General features: G+C 36.3%; 1 protein-coding gene across 1 annotated transcript in view; it reads right to left on the minus strand.

Moving 5' to 3' along the window:
- Positions 1–6,531: 6,531 nt before the first annotated feature.
- The window catches only part of LOC310719427 (ferroxidase HEPHL1-like), a 16,523-nt gene continuing 1,385 nt past the window's right edge, over positions 6,532–21,669 (minus strand). Inside the window, exons 2-19 of the mRNA XM_083529126.1 lie at positions 20,239–20,483; positions 15,459–15,671; positions 15,191–15,367; positions 14,750–15,004; positions 14,216–14,387; positions 13,951–14,090; positions 12,262–12,393; positions 11,592–11,797; positions 11,344–11,497; positions 10,433–10,645; positions 9,901–10,120; positions 9,650–9,789; positions 9,422–9,550; positions 9,217–9,317; positions 8,850–9,075; positions 8,613–8,752; positions 8,269–8,422; positions 6,532–7,651 (exon numbers count right to left, since the gene is read on the minus strand). Coding sequence (XP_083385252.1) covers positions 7,584–7,651; positions 8,269–8,422; positions 8,613–8,752; positions 8,850–9,075; positions 9,217–9,317; positions 9,422–9,550; positions 9,650–9,789; positions 9,901–10,120; positions 10,433–10,645; positions 11,344–11,497; positions 11,592–11,797; positions 12,262–12,393; positions 13,951–14,090; positions 14,216–14,387; positions 14,750–15,004; positions 15,191–15,367; positions 15,459–15,671; positions 20,239–20,483 — 3,085 coding nt within the window. The 3' untranslated portion in view covers positions 6,532–7,583. The remainder of the gene's footprint in view (positions 7,652–8,268; positions 8,423–8,612; positions 8,753–8,849; positions 9,076–9,216; positions 9,318–9,421; positions 9,551–9,649; positions 9,790–9,900; positions 10,121–10,432; positions 10,646–11,343; positions 11,498–11,591; positions 11,798–12,261; positions 12,394–13,950; positions 14,091–14,215; positions 14,388–14,749; positions 15,005–15,190; positions 15,368–15,458; positions 15,672–20,238; positions 20,484–21,669) is intronic.

Below are 21,669 nucleotides of genomic sequence, written 5' to 3' on the forward strand. Positions count from 1 at the left end.
CTTTTATATCACTCCCACAGTCAAACATGTAGGTGGAGGCTTAATGGTTTGGGATTGTTTTGGAGCAGGGAAGGCTGGAGACAATCCGGGTAAAACTGAACCAACATAGCTACTATTCCGTCCTTCAAACCTGAGCAAATCCTTCTGGACTGTACTTCATTGGAACCAACTTCACCATACACAAGACAGCTGGCTGGACTGTTATCTACAAATTGCTTGCCCAGTCACTGCACCTAAATCCTATTGAACTGCTCTGTGGTGAACCCAACTGCAAGGTCAGAAAGAAATATCCAACTATTGTAGAACACCTCTGGCAAGTTTTAGAAGAGGCACGGCAAAAAATTTCAGCTAAATATTTGGAGAAATTAACTGTCTGGATGGCAAAAGTGTGTAAAAATGTTGGTCAAAGTAAATATTGAAACCATTCAATTATAACTAAAAGGAAGATGCATGTGTCTCTAAAAAAAAAAAAACTTTTTTTCTAGGTACTTTATTTTATTTATATATATATATATATATATATATATATATATATATATATTTTTTTTTTTTTCTAGGTACTTTATTTTATTTATATAATATATATATATATATATATATATATATATATATATATATATATATATATATATATATAGAGATAGATATATATATATAAATAAAGTACCTGTATATACAAAACCTAGATATAAAACTAATTTTAAATTTTGTACTTAGTTTTACAAAAACAACAGCAAAGCCCTTGTTTTCTGGTTTAAGATAAACTGTTTACAGTGCCATCCCTCCTAATTGAATATGAAGCAAAAACCTCAAATTCTTTCCTGAACCAGAAGTACATCTGTAATTAAAGCTGAGCGTGGAGGATTGCTGCTGTCATAAGGACAACATGGAACATTTTACCACATGTAAAGCCCTTTTGCCAGTGTGCTGATTGCAAAGACACAATCTGTACACTGGTCCAAATGAACAAAGCTAGCACACTCAACCTTAGCTTATATCTGGAAGATATAAAAAAATAAAAAAATAAAAAACAGAGACAGTCCTGAAACAGTTCAGTGAAAGAATGACAGCTGTTTTGTAGTTGTCTAAGGTTTTTGGCTAGTGACCCTCAGGTCCACCAACACACCAGCGGTAGGGTCATATTTACAAACCGCAGAGTTTACCACATCTGGTTTGAATCTGGTAACAAAATATGACACTGTTGACACTGGCAAATGGGTGTGGATGCAGCAGGGACAACCTGCAGCTGCCCACATCCAATTTAAAACACTGACGATCATTTACACCAACAATGCCAACAATGGACTGCACCCCTCTACCTAACAGCTCACCCTGCACTGCACCATGCTACCCTGTGATGGAAGAGTGATGGTTAGGCCGATAGTATTCTTGTATAGGCTGTGTCCTAATGAACCAGAATCAGAATGTATTTATTAAAATAGACCTCAAAGCACTTTTGCAAGACCATCTGTTTAATGGCTTCTGCTAAAATGTAATAAATGTAAATAGACTCAAATCAAATTGCTAGATGTTCCCCATCAAGGATAATTTTACAATTGTATAGACATGTCTGCTCATCTATTTATTGTTAATCTTCATTATTCACAATAGTTAGCTAGTTCTGGCCAATCGGGTTGCTTGACTTGTAACTCGAGCAAAGTTTTGGAGTACATTTAAAGGCCAAAAGGGGCAAAACACTATTTATCACTTATCTTTAGAAAGAAAATTCTAATACTAATTATGTACTTTTCTTTGTCAATAAAGTATAATTTGTATCTTTAATATGCCTATTTCATGCTAGGTTTAAAGGTTTAAAGAACATTTTAGGATACATACTCAAGGTACAATAGGTGTCCAGCAAAAAGTAATGGAACACTGTAACACCCCTTGTACCTTCAGTACCCTTTTCACAAAGTAAAATCTGGTTGTCTGAAAGGTGGTTTAGATAATACAGTCTGCCAATGATAATCTGCCCATTGGTGAACCTTCTCTTGTCTCAGACTTCCACCAATGTCAACACACACAGTACAGAGCTATAGGAACTAAATAAGATTTATGAAACAAAGAACATTAGAAATATGCAGTTATATTTTTGCACAAATCACACCTAACATTCTCGTCTAGAAGAGGAGCTCAGACACATGAAAAGTGTGTCTTTCAGAATTTTAGCAGTTACCAATAGCTTTTGGGTAACGTGTACTAGTACCAAGCTTATTGCTGTAAGTGCATCTAGTGTAATAATCTCATTTACCTCCAAACACCAACTCAGAGTTTTTTAAAGATCATTTCTGGGTTTAGGGCTTATTCTTTTTTCCCACATGCTCCCCATGTATAAACACATCACTTCGGGATCGTGTATCAGGGAGAAATCCAGATCTGGAAACACAGATGCTGATGTCGCTTGGGTGGAAAATACCGGATTTTTTACCAGACACTTTCTAAATGTTCTTTGGTTCCGGTTTATTTTACCACTTCAGAAGAAAGTTAGGAATAAACTAAGAGGTGTTTTGAGAGAATGTAGGGTCTGTAGGGTCTGACAATTCTGGAGTGCTGACACTGTAGTCTCCTTCCATAATTGTGAAATGAATGCCTTCGCCCAGAAACTGCTTTGATTTGTTATAGCAACACTTTGATTCATTTGATTCAATTTAATGGCATAAAATGTGTAATAGAAAGTATCTTACAGTATTTATAGCATGGGCTGGTTATGGAAAGATAAACACAGTTGGTTCAGTCCATAGAAAGTGAGGTGAAGAAACATAAACAGCACAAAGACCTACCACCCATTGAGGATGTATGTGTATACTGACAATTTGACTGTTGACCATTTAGCTTTGTAGAAAGGGTGGAGGTTAAGGGAAGCACAAAACACACACATAAATACACTAAGCCACAGGTATTCTAAGCAAAGCTAAAAAGGAGGCTCTGTTTATTTTCATGACACTACTAGTGACTGAAAAACACTTAAAAGGACTTTCATGAAAGAAAAAAAACAAAAAAAAAACAAGCCACAAATGTTACGTAGCAAACCACAGCACAAATCAACACACAAGCTTGTGTATGTATGAAATTTGGCTTTGGATAAAAGTGCTAGATTACAGAATAAATGACAGAACAGATTAGAAGGAACAGAATGAATGTTTGATCATTGTAAGTAATGGAGAGAATAAACGGACATGTCAATGAATGCTTGTAAAGTTAAGTGGATCCAGTTCCCTTCTATGGGAAATAAGGCAGGGATCTCACACATTTACTCAGGTTTGTTGACGGTGGTGTGGAGGGCCTCCTCTAATCCCAGAGATCCCTCATATCATGGCTCTCTCTGTTAGTTATGCAGCCATAGCTAGTTTTGCCAGAGTCCTTACTTACACCCTGATCACACCATACAGTCTCTTTAAACATTATGGAACAATGGAAATGCTTAACAATCCTTATTTCTCTCTCCTGTCATTTTTCTTCTCTCCCTCTCTCTCTCTTTGTTTCCCTCTCTGTAGAGTAAATCATGCTCCTGAGGTACCAGTGACCAGTGCTCCTGTCCTTTTCTTCTCTTCATATCTGCATGATTCATCCCAACACCTTTCCTCTGGAGTTCTCTTTAATTGCAGACCACTATGTGCAGCTGAGAATGTTTCCACATCAACAGCCTAAAGATCCATGAAGTTATTGAGCAAATCAAGAACTTGGATTTGGACTGTAATTAATAGTAATAGTCTGCTACAATGAAAAACGGTGCCACCCATATGAGTACTGATTTCTTTTTGAGAATAGTTTCTTCCTCATGCCATCTCAGGGAGTTTTTCCTTGCCATAGTCACCACTGGCTCGCTCATTGGGGATAAACTTACAGTTATAAACAACAAAATTATAGGCAATAAACTTAAACATTCTTTTATGCAACTTTATAAACCCTTGTTTATTTAAACTTTATTTTAAAAAATTTGCAAATGTGGTGCTTAAGGTTAAGATGTTGCCAATGCAATGTGATAAACGTGATACAATATCTCCTGATTAGTGGGTGTGCTGCATGAGTCTGGTAATAGCTCTTGAATATCTCTTGAAAGATTATGTGGAAGCATGGTCCTGATTTTTAGTGACCATCCACCAGGATGATCTACTTATCCATTCAGATGCAAGTTAGTTCTCGTCAGAGTGCAGGTGTCTGTCATTTTTGGGAGAGTTTTCTTTAACGGTCACTGTAAGAGAACGTGCTTTACTCCGGTCAGCCGGCAGAGGGCGGCAGGGGCACACAGTGACGCTGCCGTTCAGGAAAACTCGGAATCCCAGAATCTTCCTTGTTGATCTACCTGGATTGTCTGCACCTGCCAGGCAGGTTATTTAAAGCTAGCACATGCCATATCTTCTTTTGCACCCTAAGGAAACAAAGGGAGAAGGAAGGAAGGCAGGCGTCATTAGCATTAAAAAGAAATCTAAGATTAAATGAAACAATTAAAAAGTAGAGAAATCAATCATAGAAACGGTCTAATAGTGGGAGCTCTTTTTTTCATTTTGATTTGATTTGATTTATTTAAAACTAAATAATACCACTGTTTAAGTTTGAGATTTTAGAGGCTCATTTGTTTGACTTTTCCTGCCATTTTACATGTCCTCAGTATTCAATTAGTTCCTGATTTGAATCTTACTTCCACAAAATGCACATTCATACCAAACATTTCCTCCCACCTCAATGAAATGAGTCTCCAGCAACTTGAACAACTCTAGTGTGCTGATTGCTTGGATATTTGTGTCTAAATACAGCACGAGAACATTTTATTCCTAAAGTCGTTTTTTTTTTTGTGTGTGTTTTGGGTGTTAAGGTTTTTTCTGTCTGACCAAGTTTGCGAGACATTACAGCTTTGCTCAATTAATGACTCATCTTTGTCTAAACTGAGGCCAAAGCATAGAGGTGATGTTTGCAAATGTAACAAACAAAGCTGAATAGTTTAAATGACTAATACAATAGCGGGAAAGCGAGACTAAGTTCCAAAGTATTTATTTGTAAACAGCGACATCTATTGATCATCCGCAACACCTACTCATACCTCTGTACTGTAAATTGTAAAAATGAAAATGTGAAATGTGAAATATTATAGTAAATGGCAAATTTGACTAAACTGACAGATTATTATTAACGAAAAAGCAAGACAATTTTATGCAAAAAAAAACAAAACAACCAGCACTTTAAGAACATAATCATGTAACTCCTGCACATGCTCATATTTAGATTTTTTTTTTTTTTACCAAGTTAAGATAATGACTGTCTATGCAATGGATTTAATTATTTAAAATAGTTTAATCTTATCATTATTATAATTATAATTATATCTTCATAAATGAACAAAATATCGGTATTGTTTTAGACAAATTGTCAATTCAATGTTGTATAATATTTTATTTAGATTTTTTTTTTTAAAACAATACAAATGTTGATTTACACGTTGTACCTTGCATACTCAATTGTTTTATTTTTATTTTTATTTTACAGAAAGAAAAAACCCAGCATAAGTACATTTGTTCAAAGGAGAAATCCCCCATTTACTCCTCAACAAGCAGCTACTATAAGATCTAAAATGTCTAAATTAAAGATAGAGTGTATATGTATATGTGTATATGTGTCTCTTGCATTTTTAAAAGTACACTTTATGACATAAATACCTTGAATTATGGTGAATTTATATATAGTAGGCCCTGGTCTGTGGTAAAATTAGCTAAATGTAATAATTTATTTTGGAGGAGAATAAAAGCCTAATCCATTATTGATTTGGCAGTTTGATAGATTTTTCAGTGTGTGTCTTGCTGATTAACAATAACAATCCCTGTTTTAATTGTAATTAATTAATGCTTTTATTAGATTTTATAAACACATTACATAATTAATAAAAATGTTGAGTTGACAGGTGGTCAGGTCTCATTTAATTGCATTTATTTCCAACATTTTCTGTAGCAACATAATTTCTTCAAATCCCATTCCATGTTTAGGCCCCATTTTCTGTTATGATAACATCCACTCTCCTAGGAAGATGTTCTACTAAATTCTGGACTGTGCTTGTAAAGATTTTTGCTTATTCAACCACAAGTGCTGATCCGTGTGGTCCGCATTCCGATCCAACAGACGAGCTCCCAGCACAATATTAGGTATGTGGTCAGAATGTTATGTCTGGTGGTGTAGACTAGATACTTTGACCTCTTGTTATACCAAAACATTAATTTATTTTTTACTTATTATACATTTTATTCAAAATTATCCAAACTGTATGTGAGGATTTTCTCTGTTCTCTTATCTCGTTCCATCTTCTAGAAACATGTGCAAGTAAAACAAACCATTTAATGCAACAACAAAAAAATAGCCAGATTATTTTATTACCTAAAACTGTCTTATTAAATTCTAAAAAAAAAAATAAAAAAAAATCACCTTTTCTTATTATATTAAAATAAATTACCAGAAGTTGGGGTTGCCTGGTCTTGGGAAAATATACAGCCAATCTCCTGCACAGTAAGAGCAGAATCTACCCCAAATTGCTTTAGGAAACGTCTACACATTGGTACATGTACATTTTCTTTATTTATTTTTTCTCTCCTTTTCATCATCACATTGGACATTATCAATGATATACCTGAGACATTGATACTTGATGCACAGCATTGATGGTGCTTTAACACGTGTAATCTAACACTAAATAGACAAAAGATAAGATTCATATGTGCTTTATAAACATCCCATTCCACATTTAGTAGTCATTTGCTGTTTATAATAACCTCTAGATGTTCCACTAGATTTTGGAGTGTGCTTGTGGAGTTTTGTGTGAGATTTATTCAGACACAAGGGCATTAGGCCTGAGTGCAGTCAGTGTTCACATTCATTCCAAAGGTGTTCAATGGGTGTTGTGAATGGAACATATTTAGAACATACTGTACTGTATAGTAAATAAAGTTTATTGTAGAGTACTTCCTTTTTTTTTTTAACAACAAAGCAAGTACTTAAAGATGTGCAAATTTGATTTGAGCTTGAAAAGTAACGCGCTGTATATCCAAAGATGAAAATAAAAACCCAAGCAAACAACAAAGTTACATATCAAACTCTTAGATGTAATGCATATACTGCTTATGTGCAACACTTAGGGGTTTGAATTGGTCTTACTGGCTCAATACTTTAAATAAACTCTAAGCATGTTAGGTTCAGTGAATGAGAACATGGTATATGAAAGTTTGGCAATCAAAATCACAGCAATTTTAGTTGTTCTTCCTTAATTATTTCGGTGTTTGTAAAAAAAAATTCATTTCTTTCATTTCCTCTCTCTGAAATGATTTCCCAGCTCTGCCATTGTTCATTCTTCCTCTCGTTCATTACAAAAAATCGACAACTGTATGCATGCATAGGAGTAATGGATGTAAGGCATTCTCAAGAAGTCCCTTGTCTTTGCCAGCTCGGCGATTTGTCCTTAAAAAGAACATGAATTGTTCATTAAATAGCATCATGTCTAGTGCATTTATGTATAGTGTACTTTTCTGCCTCCCACTTGTCCACATTGAAACCACATGTTTGGAGGGCAGTTTATGCTGAATGGTTGCTCAAACGTCTCTTCTGAGTCACTGGAGCCAGATGGTCACTGTGATTAGTAGTAGCAGCTGTGAAAAACTCCGCAAACATGTACAGCCTGAAAGAAACAATGGATTTGAAAAACATTTCTATGCATGTAAGTAACCAAGGGAAAAGAGAGAAGTATTTCATTAATTTGATAGAATATTGTAGACAAATTAACCTGTCATTTATTAAAGTGATTTTCCTGTTTGGAAATCTGTAGTTGTATTAGGATGGGAATAAAGTAATAATAAAAAATAAATAAATGTCAGTAATTATTATAATATGAGCACTAATGTTTTTTATAGGTATGGTCAAAAGCTTGTGGACACCTGACCAGGGGATGTGCTTTTTGAACGTCCCATTCCATATTTATTCCCAATTTAATCACATCCAATCTTAGGGGAAGATGTTCCACTAGATTTTGCATTGTTTTTGTAAAGATTTTGCAGATTCAGCCACAAGGGTGTTAGTCAGGGGGCTTCCAATCCTTGGCTTACTTCCAGAAATCAGCTAGTCCATTTTCATTAGCCAACTTTAAGCTATTGCTTGAATTAAATATTTCTGTATCTATCATTACAAATCTGAAATCTCCAATAATAACACTATAACATTAATAACATAATCTTCTAAGAAATATTTCCCCGAACAAAAATACATTAAAAGTACATCCAATGTGTTTGCAAATCTTACCGTTGATAGTAAAGGTTGTCTCCATGCCGGCATGGATGTGGTCCGTCACGTGGCAGTGAAGGAGCCACGTTCCAGGAGTTCCAGCAACCAGTTCTATAGTTTTAAATGTCCCGGGGAACAAGTCATATACGTCGGCTCTGTGGGGGAAATCCGTCTGAGAGAAAAGGAAACGATTCATATGAAATTATAGAGTGGACATTGTAAAACGTTGTAAAGTATACAAAAAAACTCTAAATATAAATATATACACCAATCACGCATAATATTGTGACATTATAACACTGATTATCTCTTCATAATGGCATCTGTTAGTGGGTGTTAAAAAAATGTATACAAGTGTATACCTTGTATATGAAGCTCTGAGCATGAAAGTGTACTGTATGCATATCAATCTCGTTCCCCAGCCCCATTAAATACCACTCGGTCCGATCTCCCTGCTGCATTGTCAAACCATGCAGGTTAGCATACAGCTTTCCATTGATACCTGATCAGAACATGAAAAAAAAAAGGATTTTATTAGCTTTACAAAACTCTTTTGCACCGTTACTAAAAAATACATTTAATTGAATAAAATAACTAACCATGCATCATGTTACTCTCTAGAAATTCATCTTCGTGTACGTCTACAGTTGTTGGGTCCACGTTCAGGTATTTTTCTATATTTTTATTTAGATACCATGATTCATTTTCATCGAACACCATGAATAGCAGTGCGAATTCTTTGTCAACATCCTTCCTCCGTCTGGATTTGTCTAGAGTCCCTTTACGGCACACTATCAATGGTCCAACCAAACCACTTGCCAGATCCTGTCCCAGTCCACCAGACACAACAATCAGATAAAGGTCAACATGCATTGTTTTCCTTTTAATGAAAAGATTGCACATGTTTAAACAACAAATTAGCACAGCTTCAGACGCAAAGCAGATCTTAAGCAGAGTGCACTGTACCTTGGGGAAGTCCGCTGATGAGTAGTATGCAAAGGTTATGCAGTTGGGCTCAGTTCTTCCAGGTTGTGAACTGATAGTCCAGTTATATCTCATAACATTACCTAGAACACACACAATATTATTAAGCATGTAATGTACATTCCAGAATAAACCACACCGATGCGAGAATATCATTGGTCATCAGTAATAGTGGTCTTTCATGTACCTGGAGAAACAGGTGATAGATGTTGCTCACTGGCCTTTACACCATGAGCGTGAATTGAATATGGCCTTTCGGCTTTGTTCTTAAACACAACCTGGACCTTCTCGCCAACCTCCACCCTGAGAATAGGACCTGCAAAAAAAACAACACAATACATATTAAACCTTAATAATACAGACTGCAGCTGCATGGACTCTTCTAAAGTTAGGAATTAAAACTTGTGTATTGTACCCAGAATGCCAAGATGCTCTTCATCAGGACCTCTGGGCTTCTCTTTTGTAAAGGTATCATCTGTGTACTGGCGGTAGACTACCTTTGTATATTCAGGGCCAATCCGGAACTTTGACTTTTCGAGGAAAACTTTTCCAGGGCTGAGAAGGAGAGGCAAAAACAGACAAATATCAAATAAACGTGTACAAATGTGTGACACACTATTTGCGGTGTTTTTAGACCGTAAAGTAACACCAGTCACCAACACAGACCTGTCACGTAGAGTCATGTGATGTTTCTCGAACTCCCATGTCCGGTCTGGGGCGTAGTTCCACACCACTTCTTCGGCAGCCAAGTAGAAATACACATCAGGTTGGAAGGTAGTGACGTCCAATCCAGGCTTTTGGCTCGCGGTGCAGCGTTTGACTGTGTACTTTTGACGCATACCACCTCTGTAGTGATCGGTTGTACGGCAGCTCAGTCCAAAAACACCTGTCAATGTACAAAGTCATAAACTGTTTTATAGATGAATTGCTAAAGTGCATTAGTTCAACACCTGGATGTTAAAAACAGTGAAAGATGGTAGAAGTAGGAAGGGTGTGCTAATTTTTTCACACCTGGTTTCTCAGTACTGGTGTGAAAAAAAAAAAAAAAAAAAAAATAAAATATATATATATATATATATATATATATATATATATATATATATATATATATATATATATATATAATTGATTTTTCGTTAGTAAAGACGATAACTTGCGTTAAGCATAAAGCAAATGTAGAAGACGATTACTAGATTACCGTCGTTGTCTGGTACCATTGAGACAGTGACGCTGGTGTGAGGGAACAGGCTTAGTGTGTCATGCGTAGTGCCGCCCCGCTGAAACGTGTTTCCCTGGAAATAAACACCGTGGAGATCCACTTCTGTGCCCAAGCCGAGCATGTGCCACACAACATGGTCCCCTTCACACAAATCAAGGCCAGGAAGGTTCCCATACATGAAACCATTTACACCTACAGGAAAAACACACAGGAATGGGTTAAACAGAGTAACAGAAGCTCTGCATTTTCATACTAACAGATCAAATACAGATCTATGCAGTATATTATTAAATGAGGGGTGTCAAACTGGACTTTTTTAAATAAAAGAACAAATTGCAAGGAGTGGAAACTGCGTTTGTCTTTTTATATTCTCCCCTGCTACATTTTTACCCTTATCCCAGCGTTTAACCAATGCCTGGGAAGATTCGGCATAGAAGGGTTTGCCGTTATGTCTGAAAGCTCCTAGGACAGCCTGCTGAAGGATTGTGTTCACCGTTCCCACGGAAAGATTCGGGGCGTATGTTATGCAGGATCAGGCGTTCCACTTGTTTACAGGAATGACTGCTGTGGGCTTGGAACCAGCATAAATAGGATCGTCACTGAGGGACATCTGTGAAATAGTTACACCTCACTGCAGCTGAGTGTTTTACTCTTCGTACTGTGCTTGAAGTCTTCTGTAGATATCTGCAAGTTTAATGCCTTCGTTCACAAGAAACTTTATCACCACACACTGTTCCAGGCACGCGCTAACACTGTTGTCCGCCATCTTGATTATGCTCTCTGGACTGGTCATAGTAATCAGTAATAACCACTTACTACTGCGTGTAGTACCGTCACGCTTTTCATAATTATATCTGGTACACACTGGTATATCTGGCAGCAGTACTTACAATGCATTTTGTTGCTTTCCTGAAATATCTGGCTTTCGGTGTCTGACGCATCACTGCCAAACTGCTCAATATTCTTCTGCAAGTACCAACTTTCATTTTCATCTATCACGGTGAAGAGGAGAAAAAACTCTTTCTGCACCTCGTGCCCTATATGCTACACACAAACAAAAACGATTACTGTGTGTGTGTGTGTGTGTGTGTGTGTGTGTGTGTGTGTGTGTGTGTGAGAGAGTGTAGGGGGGGAGTACCTGCCGACCGCTCTCATCCAGGACTCCTTTCTTGCACACCTGCAGCGGTCCCACCAAACCAGAGATGGTGTCATGAACGGAATCTGTAGCCGAGAAGTACAGGTACGACAAGCAGGGTGGGTCACTGGGCGAGGGGCCTTCTAGCACCCGCCATTTATATGTAAATGTCTGATCTGGTGCCACCATGGCCCCTGCTTTTAGAGAACCTGTAAAGGTCAAAAAATAAGTTAGATGTCTACACTTTTCCAAAGATGTCCTTATATACATCAACCAGGCATAACATTCTGACCTTAGAACATCATGACCGGTAATTGAATAACACTGATTACTGGGGATGACCGGGGATTCGTAAAATTACGGAGTAACACAAGAACTTAGAGGATGGATTTGTACTCTAATTAATGTGAACAGTCTGCTACAATGACTCAGGACTATATTTTGAATTTGATCATCACCACACAGCTCAACAATGTTTAACTCTAATGAATAGACACATTGAACACCCCCATAAAACCAAAATGGCACGATCCTCGTTTCATAGCACCTCTGCGGAGATTAGACTGTGAGATTAGTAGTTGAATCGGATTTCTAACGAAGCATCAACTCTACAACTAATCGGGGTCACACCCCAATGCACAATGTAATTTTTATATGGAAAACCAGATCTTACCATCTTGATACAAGGCCCCTTCATAAACTTTATCATACGACAGACCATGAGGCTGCAAGCTGAAGTTATGTGATGCCATATTCCGAAAGGTTACTACAATGACATCTCCAGGTTCCCCTCGAATGACTGGACCTACGGATGTCGGGAAAGATGTCAAGAGAGTGACTCCAAGATATGAACACGATATTTAAAAAATAGATCTTGCCACATTTACATTTGTCATTGTACGAACGTTACTAGAACACACACATTGTAGAACGTTACTAGAACACTATCATTTATAACGATTTATTTACATTATAAATGAAGAATAAAATTTTCTGTGTAATTACTTACTAAACATTTTCTTTTTCTTACAGGCTTTACCAATATCCACTCACTTTATTTCAGAGCACCAGCTATTAATGGCTAACACATGCTTAATCCAAGAGATGATTTTTATGGAATATCACATGGCAGCTAAACACATAAACTCAGACGATATATTGGTTTAGTTAAAAATGCAATTGTAGGCCCTTAAACAGTCACACTATAGGAACAGATGTTTGTGGACAGCTGATCATAAGGTTTGTATTCGCTTTTTTGAATATCCCATTACACATTTAGTCGTCATTAATAACCTTCCTTCTTCTGGGAAGATGTTCCAATAGATTTTTGAGTGTGCTTGTTGGAAAATTTGTGCTTATTCATCCGCAAGGATGTTTCCAGGTACTGATGTGGGGTGACGAGGTCTGGGGTGCAGTCAGCGTTTTATTTCATCACAAAAATATTCAGTAGGAATGAGGTCAGAGCTCTATAACAGGCAACTCAAGATCTTCTACTCCAACACATGTTAAGCATATCATCATGGAGCTGGCTTTGTTCCCAGGGGCACTGTTATGCTGGAACAGGTTTGGGACTCGTAGTTGATGAAGATCCTGGATTAAAAGGAGTTTTGCTATTCCTGTTTTATGAGTATTGAAAGAAGATTCAGCGAGTCCCTGATCAAAGTAAAAGCGAATACGGTCATTACGATTCTGCAACGGAGCTGCTTCTAGAACAGCTTTCTCAAAATGGGCTGCGGTCCCCTGTGGGGCCACCAGATGTCGCTAGGGCACAGAAATTCTAGAATCTAAATTAGAAAATTATTAGAAAAAATTATTTTATCAATATGTCAGGATTGTCAGCCTATGTAAACTATGATGAATTAAAAAATAAAACTGGAAAAAAAAATCAAATAAAAGAACCAAGCACACCATGCTGAAAAACCTCTGTTGATGTACAAGTGTATTTTATGAAATGTAGAAAAAAAATGTTGTATATTCAAGATCAGGGAAATAAGACTACAAACAGAATTGATGTTCCGCCATTGTACAAATTAATTTGTTTTTGGTACAATCTAAAATGTTTCAGTAAAATTGTAGGTTTAAGGATGTGAAAAGGTTTAAGAACCGCTGCTCGAGAACATGCTCTTACGCTGAATCCACAGAAAAATTTAATACTGCTGAGCGAGAAAACAACTTTTGTAAAGTCGAGATCACGAGAAGATTAAGCCATGATCAGAAAACACCTATGTCGAGATCACAAAAATAATCGTAATCACAAAAAAAATGGCAAGATCATGAGAAAATAAGACAAAAAACCTTCTGTAAAATGCCTCCTAAATCTTTTGTCCATATAGTGTATATGCACAAAATAATTTTCATTTACCTAGAAAGCCGAGATGATGTTCTGAGCCATGCCGTTCAAGCTTAGTGGTAAATGTATCATCATTGTATGCAATGTATCTGACTTTCCAGTAACTCCCACCCAGCCTGCCTTCCGTTTTGGTGAAGAATTCAGCAGCATCACTGCAGAAAGAAAAACAGAAACCATACATGACTGTTTTGTTTGAGACCGTGTCTTGCGTATGACTGTGTAATTGCATAAAGAATAGTGATGGTTGTGTGATCACAAAATAACTATATATAGTCACCTTCCTTCCTTATCCAGCAGTTCATTTGTGAAACTGTTAATTCCAGAGGGGGCGTAATTCCAAATCTCCTCCTGAGCAGCAATGAAGAAATGTCTCTCACGGCCAGGAGGCGCTGTGGGTGCAGTATCGCCCTTCTCACACACAGACACATTATAGAAGCCCTGCATACCTGCTACTCGTCATGAACGACGAACAGAAAGAAAGGAAAAGTGGGGTAAGGTGATGTTCTGTGTACATACATGTTAAAAACATGTACTTTCACATAAACACGCATATTTTACACACATTTAAATGCTCATTGATACAGATATAAAGTCTGCAGGACAAATAAAAAAAATATTGCATGATTTGCAAAAGTTATTCCACACCTCAGCTTTAGATCTGAATCCAGATATTGTATATTTGAAGCATTGAAAAGATACTGATATAGATCATGTCACTGCTTTACACTAAACTACACTTATTTTAAAATAAGGGGGAAAAAGTGAATTCATAAGTCATTTAAATATATTTAAAGACAATTTAAAGTAATACCTTGCATATGGTCATTAACCTGGCAACTTAACATCCACTTTCCTGTTGTCATGGGAACCATTTTTGCTGTGACAAAAGTGGCAGGAAATAGGCTGAGCACATCAGTGCGGTGACCGCGCTCGAGCAGGGTGTGCCCATGAAAGTAGGCAGAATGAATATCTACTTCGTTGCCGATGCCAAACAGATGCCAAGACACGGTGCGTCCGAGGCAGACTTTTAACGGTGGGAGGTTACCATAAACGTAACCGTTGATTGCTGAAGAAAGAGAAAAGAAACGTTTAGGAAAGTGAAACCATCTTGTTTTCATTGTTCTGTGGTAAACTAAAAATTTCCCACAATAAACCGAAAGTATTTACTCATCTTTAACCTTTCTAATCTATACACTGTTCTTCACACAGAACACTTTTGTAAAAAAAAAACGAAGAATTAAACACTGCTTACAGTGCATGAGGTTGGACTCCTGAAAATCCTCATCATCTTTAAGATGCACAGCCTCAGGACTGAACCTGTGAATGTTTGCATCCATATACCAACTCAGATTTTCATCTACCACACTAAACATCAGGAAGAATTCCTGATCCACATCAGATCGTCCAATTCCAGAGTTGTCCAGAGTACCTGATAGAAGAAAAATAGACATATAACCTGTTAAAGCATGTATGTTTATGTCTTTAATATGCTTTTGGGTAAGTTTATCCTTATAATTGACCTTTATTGCAGGTGAGAAGAACCCCGATAAGTCCTGATGCAATGTCTCTAGGTGCATCCACATGGGAGTGGTAGATCCAGGTCAGGCAGGTGGGGTCAGATTCGGTTGGTGCAAACTCTTGAGTCACTTTCCAAGTGTATGTATAGGATTCACCAGGACCCACAGCATCATCTTTTTTATACCGACCAGATGTTCTATCCGGATACAGGGCGCCTGGTAAACAGCAAACATTGAGGTTAAGCAACTTCCTGTAATTTAGAGAACGTGAATGCTTTTGGCCTCCTGGACTCACAATTCCGATTCAAACTTAGGAAGTTACAGTTACATGGCTACTCACGGTTTCGACAACAAAGCAGCACTCATGACATACTTTATTAGCTTGTTGAATCTTGACTAAACAGTACACCATTTTGTGAATGTAAATGCATTCCTAGTATTACTAGAATTAACTGGCAAGACAAAAACAGACTTGAAAAAGGAAGTTTGTGCATTTTGATTTAAGCTACACAGTAGGGGGAAAACCTCTTAGCATAGCATTAGCTAGCCATGCACATAATTTAACTTCATTCAAACTAGATTTGTTCAGTTTAACAATACAAAAAAAAAAACCCAACGACTATGGGTCACGATTTATTAACATTTAAAATCTTTTAAATAGAATGATTTTTTGTTGAAGATATACAAGTCTTTAAACAACACATTGCTGAGGCTTTCTCACAGGAAACCAATACCTGCTAAACACACGTGATCTAAAGAGGAATCCCCTTCAAAGAAAGACCCCTGAAGGTACGCTTGCATCCGTGAGAGGGAACCCCGTCAAAACAGTTACATAATACAGTACATGTCGAAAACAAAGTTTCATGACGAAAAAAAACAACCAAGCGTGGGTTTTAAAAAAGCAGGATTTTATGCTATTATACAGGATTAGAGTTGACCTAGAGTTGACTTTAGAGTAGTACATCCAGATTTATAAAATATAAAATCTATATTACATCTATTTATTTAGGAGTTTTTAAACATTGATGATGCAGTTAAAAGACATTCTATCTATCTATCTATCTATCTATCTATCTATCTATCTATCTATCTATCTATCTATCTATCTATCTATCTATCTATCTATCTATCTATCTATCTATCATCTGTCTGTCTGTCTGTCTGTCTGTCTGTCTGTCTGTCTGTCTGTCTGTCTATCTATCTATCTATCTATCTATCTATCTATCTATCTATCTATCTATCTATCTATCTATCTATCTATCTATATTACACACAAATTCTAATGGTTTTCACTACAAATAAAGTTGTACCCCATTATAATACTATTATAACCATCACAATAGTTTTCAGCACATAATGTGTTGGTGAACATCATTAAATCATTATCCTCAGACCAAAGAATTCCACTATATTACATTTTGAAGTCTGGATGCTTAAAGATGTCCTAATGGTCCCTACTGATATCCAGTAGATACCAACAAGTTACCAAGTGTAGAGGTTACACTTTTTTTTAGTCCTTAATAGTATCAACTACACTTAAAGACATAATGTATCACGAATAGAAAACAACAGATTACAATAGACACTCACACGCACTACTAGTAATTTTCCAGTACATCCAATTTAATTCTCATTATAACTATTAAACCCATCAGGTTTTCGATTGTAACTTTAACTAATTGTGGACTGGCAATTTACTATGAATATGTATAAAAAAAATACTATATATAATATAAATATGTGTAAAAAAGATTTATCACCGAACTCTTCTGATATCTCATATCTACTCATACCTACTGAAATATGCTTGCATTAATGCAATAATCAATAAAAGCTCTAAAAGTCTTAGTGCTATATTTAAGGTTCCTCAAAGTTTCAATCGATGCATTTCTGGAACTTTAAAACATAGTCAGGAGTCTTGGACACATTTGTGATGAATCTTTCATGTGAAATTGATTAGGGAGAATCTACTTGGCTACAGAGTGTCCTATATCAGCTGGGTAAAGTAAATATTGATCTTAACCTTAAAAACCCCACAACGTAGACCCACAACCTGGCTTACTGGAAATGTGAAATGTGATCTGGGTTGTGTCATACTACTTTTGTTGAGCTGAGTGCCAGATGCATATTTTTGCAGCCTTGAGCTTTTCTTGGTGTGTTTGTAATACTACATATCTGCTGTATGACTTCCAGGAAATGGCAGTTGTTTGGATTTTCTGTTTGGTATTCCTTTAAAACATGCTTCTTGGCTAAGTTGGAGTCTCCCTTTAAACTGAAATTCCCTGCTTTGGAAATCTTTTATGGAATTACAGACTGGATTGAACTTTAGCACCACTGCCAACAAGATTTTGTTGTCATAACGGCCAAGGTGAAATGTTGCAATAGGAGCTGACAAAGTAGGTCAATATCTGTAACTTTCTATGTAATGTATTTTCATCAATGTTTCACACTATAGACACACTGTTTCACTATTGTAACAAAATAAAAAATATACAACCAGACATGGAACAAATATACAGCATAAGCAGCATAAACACATACAGCATAACGAGGGAAGACCTTTTGTCTGTTGCTTGACATAAATTTTACAAGTTTCTGGAAGAAGCTATGAGGGAATGCTTCCAAAAAAAAGATACCCTTATTTGGAGAGAAAGCTGTCTAACATAGGAGTACTTAACCTTTTCTACACCACATCTACATACAGGTTGGTGGGGTATGTGTGGGTGGGGTTGCTGGGCACATGAGAGTGTCCAGCAGGAAATGGGAACTCATGACCTTTTTAACCACTAAGCTACTACCATTTCCTACTTCTCTCTTTTGGACAGACATGTTTGTACATAGGATAATGGTGAACAGGCAAAAAAAAAAAACTTTGCAGTGATTCTACTCGGACAAGTAGATCCAAATGATGACCCCCACAAATAACACAGGAACTGTTATTTTCCTTTAACCTGTCACCCATTTATTTTGTCTAACATGCAAAATCAGCAGTTCTTAAACATGATAAAGCAGCTTAGAAGTCTGTCTATAAGTCTTAATAAAGTTTACTTTATTAAAAAGTCTATTGTGGTAAAAAGGACCTCTGGGCAACTTTGCATAATAATAATAATAATAATTATTATTATCAATATGATTATAAATAAATTTGCACAATTTTTACGAGTACTCGAAAATGAGTCATATTGTTTTCGATTTCCGAAATGTAAATTCTGCTTCATAAAAGAAAATGCATTTTTGATTTTACTTTAATATATAATATATATTGATATAATATAAATATATATTGTAAATTCCATTTTTTTCTAATTCCAAAAAAATGCCTCCAAGTCTTATCCTTTCTATTTTGTAGTTAATTTTATGTTAGTAGTTAATAGCATTTTACTGCACATTGTACTGTTTATGCTGACAAATAAAAGGGGAATTATTACACAAATGCAGATGAATGGTATATTATATATTTTATAAATAGTATTATATTATTTTATATATTAGTGTCCTTCTTCTGCCAAACATGTGTATACATGCAAGATACAGTGATACAGTAGTTAATAGAGCATGAGATTAGATTAGATTAGATTCAGCATAATAGAGCATAATTAGACAATGTTAGATACACGTTTGAAATCAGACTGACCTTCACTTAAATTTACTTTCAAAATATTTCATGTTTTCAAGCATTCTGCAGCTTGTAGGGCTTTACTCTCATGCCCCTTTTACATTGGATAGAACTACTAAACTGGTTCTATCCCTGTTTAAATGTACTTTTAAAGCAATTCATTGTCTTTTTTTAAATAACAAATGAGTCGACAGAAATCAGCTGAACTTTGTGAGAGGAAGCACGATCAATATAAAAACATTAGCACTAAAAGCACAAAAGGTATTCAATGAAAGAACTTGTAATTCCAAACAAGGATCTTTGTTGTGCTCTAACTGATTTTTCTCTTTTTCTTCATGCTTAGCCTCGCTTACTTTTGGTCACACCTTATTTAAAATTAATCAAATATGGTTGTTGCATGGCAAGCAAAATGCAGACGTGCACTCAAACACACTCTGCTGATCTGATAAGTGACGATGTCGACCTAACGACCCGGGGATGGTTAAAGTAAATTAGCAAAGTAAGCAGATCTGAGATTTAGGTGATTTATATACACTATAACAATGTATATGACAAAACTATTGGGACACTTGACTTTTCAGCCATATATGGTCCTTCCTCAAACTCCTACCACAAACTTAGAGAGACACTATTGTTTAGTTTGGTGTTGGATGGTGCAAATTTTCCCTCCACTTGAACTAGGAGACCCAATCCTGTTCCAGCATGACAATGCCCCTGTGCACAGCTCCATGAAGATATGGTTTACATTGGTTGGAGTGGAATACCTGTAGTGGTCTGCTAGAGATCACTGATCAAATCCCTAATGAACACCTTTGGAATGAATTTGAATACTGACTGCACCCCAGGCCTCCTACAGCTGAAAGAGCACCAATCTCCAAAGCACACTCCAAAATCTTGTGTAACATAATCCCAGAAGAGTAAAGGTTATTATAACAGCCAATGAGGAATAAAGCGTGTGTTTTATAGTGAACTGTGTCCACTAAAAATGACAACAACAATAAAAGTCCAATAGATGGTACTTGTTTGAGAGATTTTTTTTTTCTGGTTACCAAAGTCAAATCTCATATTTCATATATGTGTGTGTTTGTGCACAACAAGTCATTTGGAGTCAATTCCACAGCTTCTATGTTTGATTAAAACATTTTAGCTAAAAAACAATAACCCTACCTTCAGAATCCTTTTCATAGAAGACACCATGAGGATGGATGGAATAATTGCGGGATGCAAAGTTCTTCATGTGAACTATGATGACATCACCCACTTCTGCACGGATCACAGGTCCGAGGAAGCCCAGCCAATCTGGCTTAGGGATCTCGGTAGAGAAACTCTCACTTGTGTACTGCTTAAAGACTGCTTTTTTGTACACTCTACCGATCCGGGTTGGACCAGCATCCAGAAACACGGAGGCATGCCTTTAGAGATGAGAGGAGTAACAAAAAGATGAAAAAATAGTCATAAATGTGTTGTCCATCATTTAGCATCATTACTACAGAGTTAAAAAAAAAAAAAAAAATTTATGATTTTCCTTTACAGAAACTAGGAGACTCAAACATGTTTTTGTAGGACAATTTCATCTTCATGTAGATACGGTTTACATGGGTTGGAGTGAAAGATCTTGAGTGACATAGAGCTATGACCTCGTTACTCTTGAACACATCTGGGATGAATTGGAATGCCGACTGCACCCCAGGTGTCTGCTAATACAAGATTGGAGAACCTGACACCACCCCAAGAGCACTTTGGATTTTTTTCAAATGTGTCAAAGTGCTCATTAGCATCAGAAATGTTCTCAGGCATTCAACATGTGCTCCATTCAAATGTTAACCCGTTTTCCTTTCTTTCACTTTCAAAACTTTTTTTTTTTTTATTGAAATGTAAATAACTTCATATGGTCAGGCCATGGAAAGCCACAAAAGACATGGGTATGGATCAGGGTTAAGGATTATCATGCATTCACTGCTCACTCACAGTTTTGTATTCATGTGTTAATAAATTGTGGTATTTTGTACCATATGTGCTTTGATTTCCTTCGAAAACAATGTAAACATGATGATTTTTACATGAAAGGAAAATAAATATTGAAAATAGACGTTCTGTATTGGGAAAAAATTATGGGAAAAAGCCATTCTTTTCTTCTAAATTCCTATCCTGAAGTGATTTTATCTTCTGCCACATCAATTTGACAACGTATTACTTCTTAATGGGTCATGTTTTTTAACTACTTACAGTTACAGCTGATCTTATAATCATTGTGAAACCGGTTACATCCTGATCATTCGCATTATGCCGATATGCAAATATAAAATCATAGCCTCTGTTTTTTTCTTTTTATGACTGTCATGCCAGAAATGCAAAGTCTTAAAGATTTTCCAATCACCAATAGATATTATTTGTTAGATAAATCATCATCAGAAGCAAAAACAGGAAATGAAAGGTTTGATCAAAATTTCCATAACCAATCTGAAACTACATCTGACGTTATGACATTAAACCGAAGACTACATCTGCTTAGAGCTTCATGTTCATGTCTCTATTCTCTTGTCTGTTGTTATACATGGTCCAATGTTAGTTTTAAGATATCACTTCCTAAAAAAATCT

The sequence above is a fragment of the Silurus aristotelis genome (assembly GCF_946808225.1).
Source record: "Silurus aristotelis genome assembly, chromosome: 25".
In the NCBI taxonomy this organism is placed as follows: Eukaryota; Metazoa; Chordata; class Actinopteri; order Siluriformes; family Siluridae; genus Silurus; species Silurus aristotelis.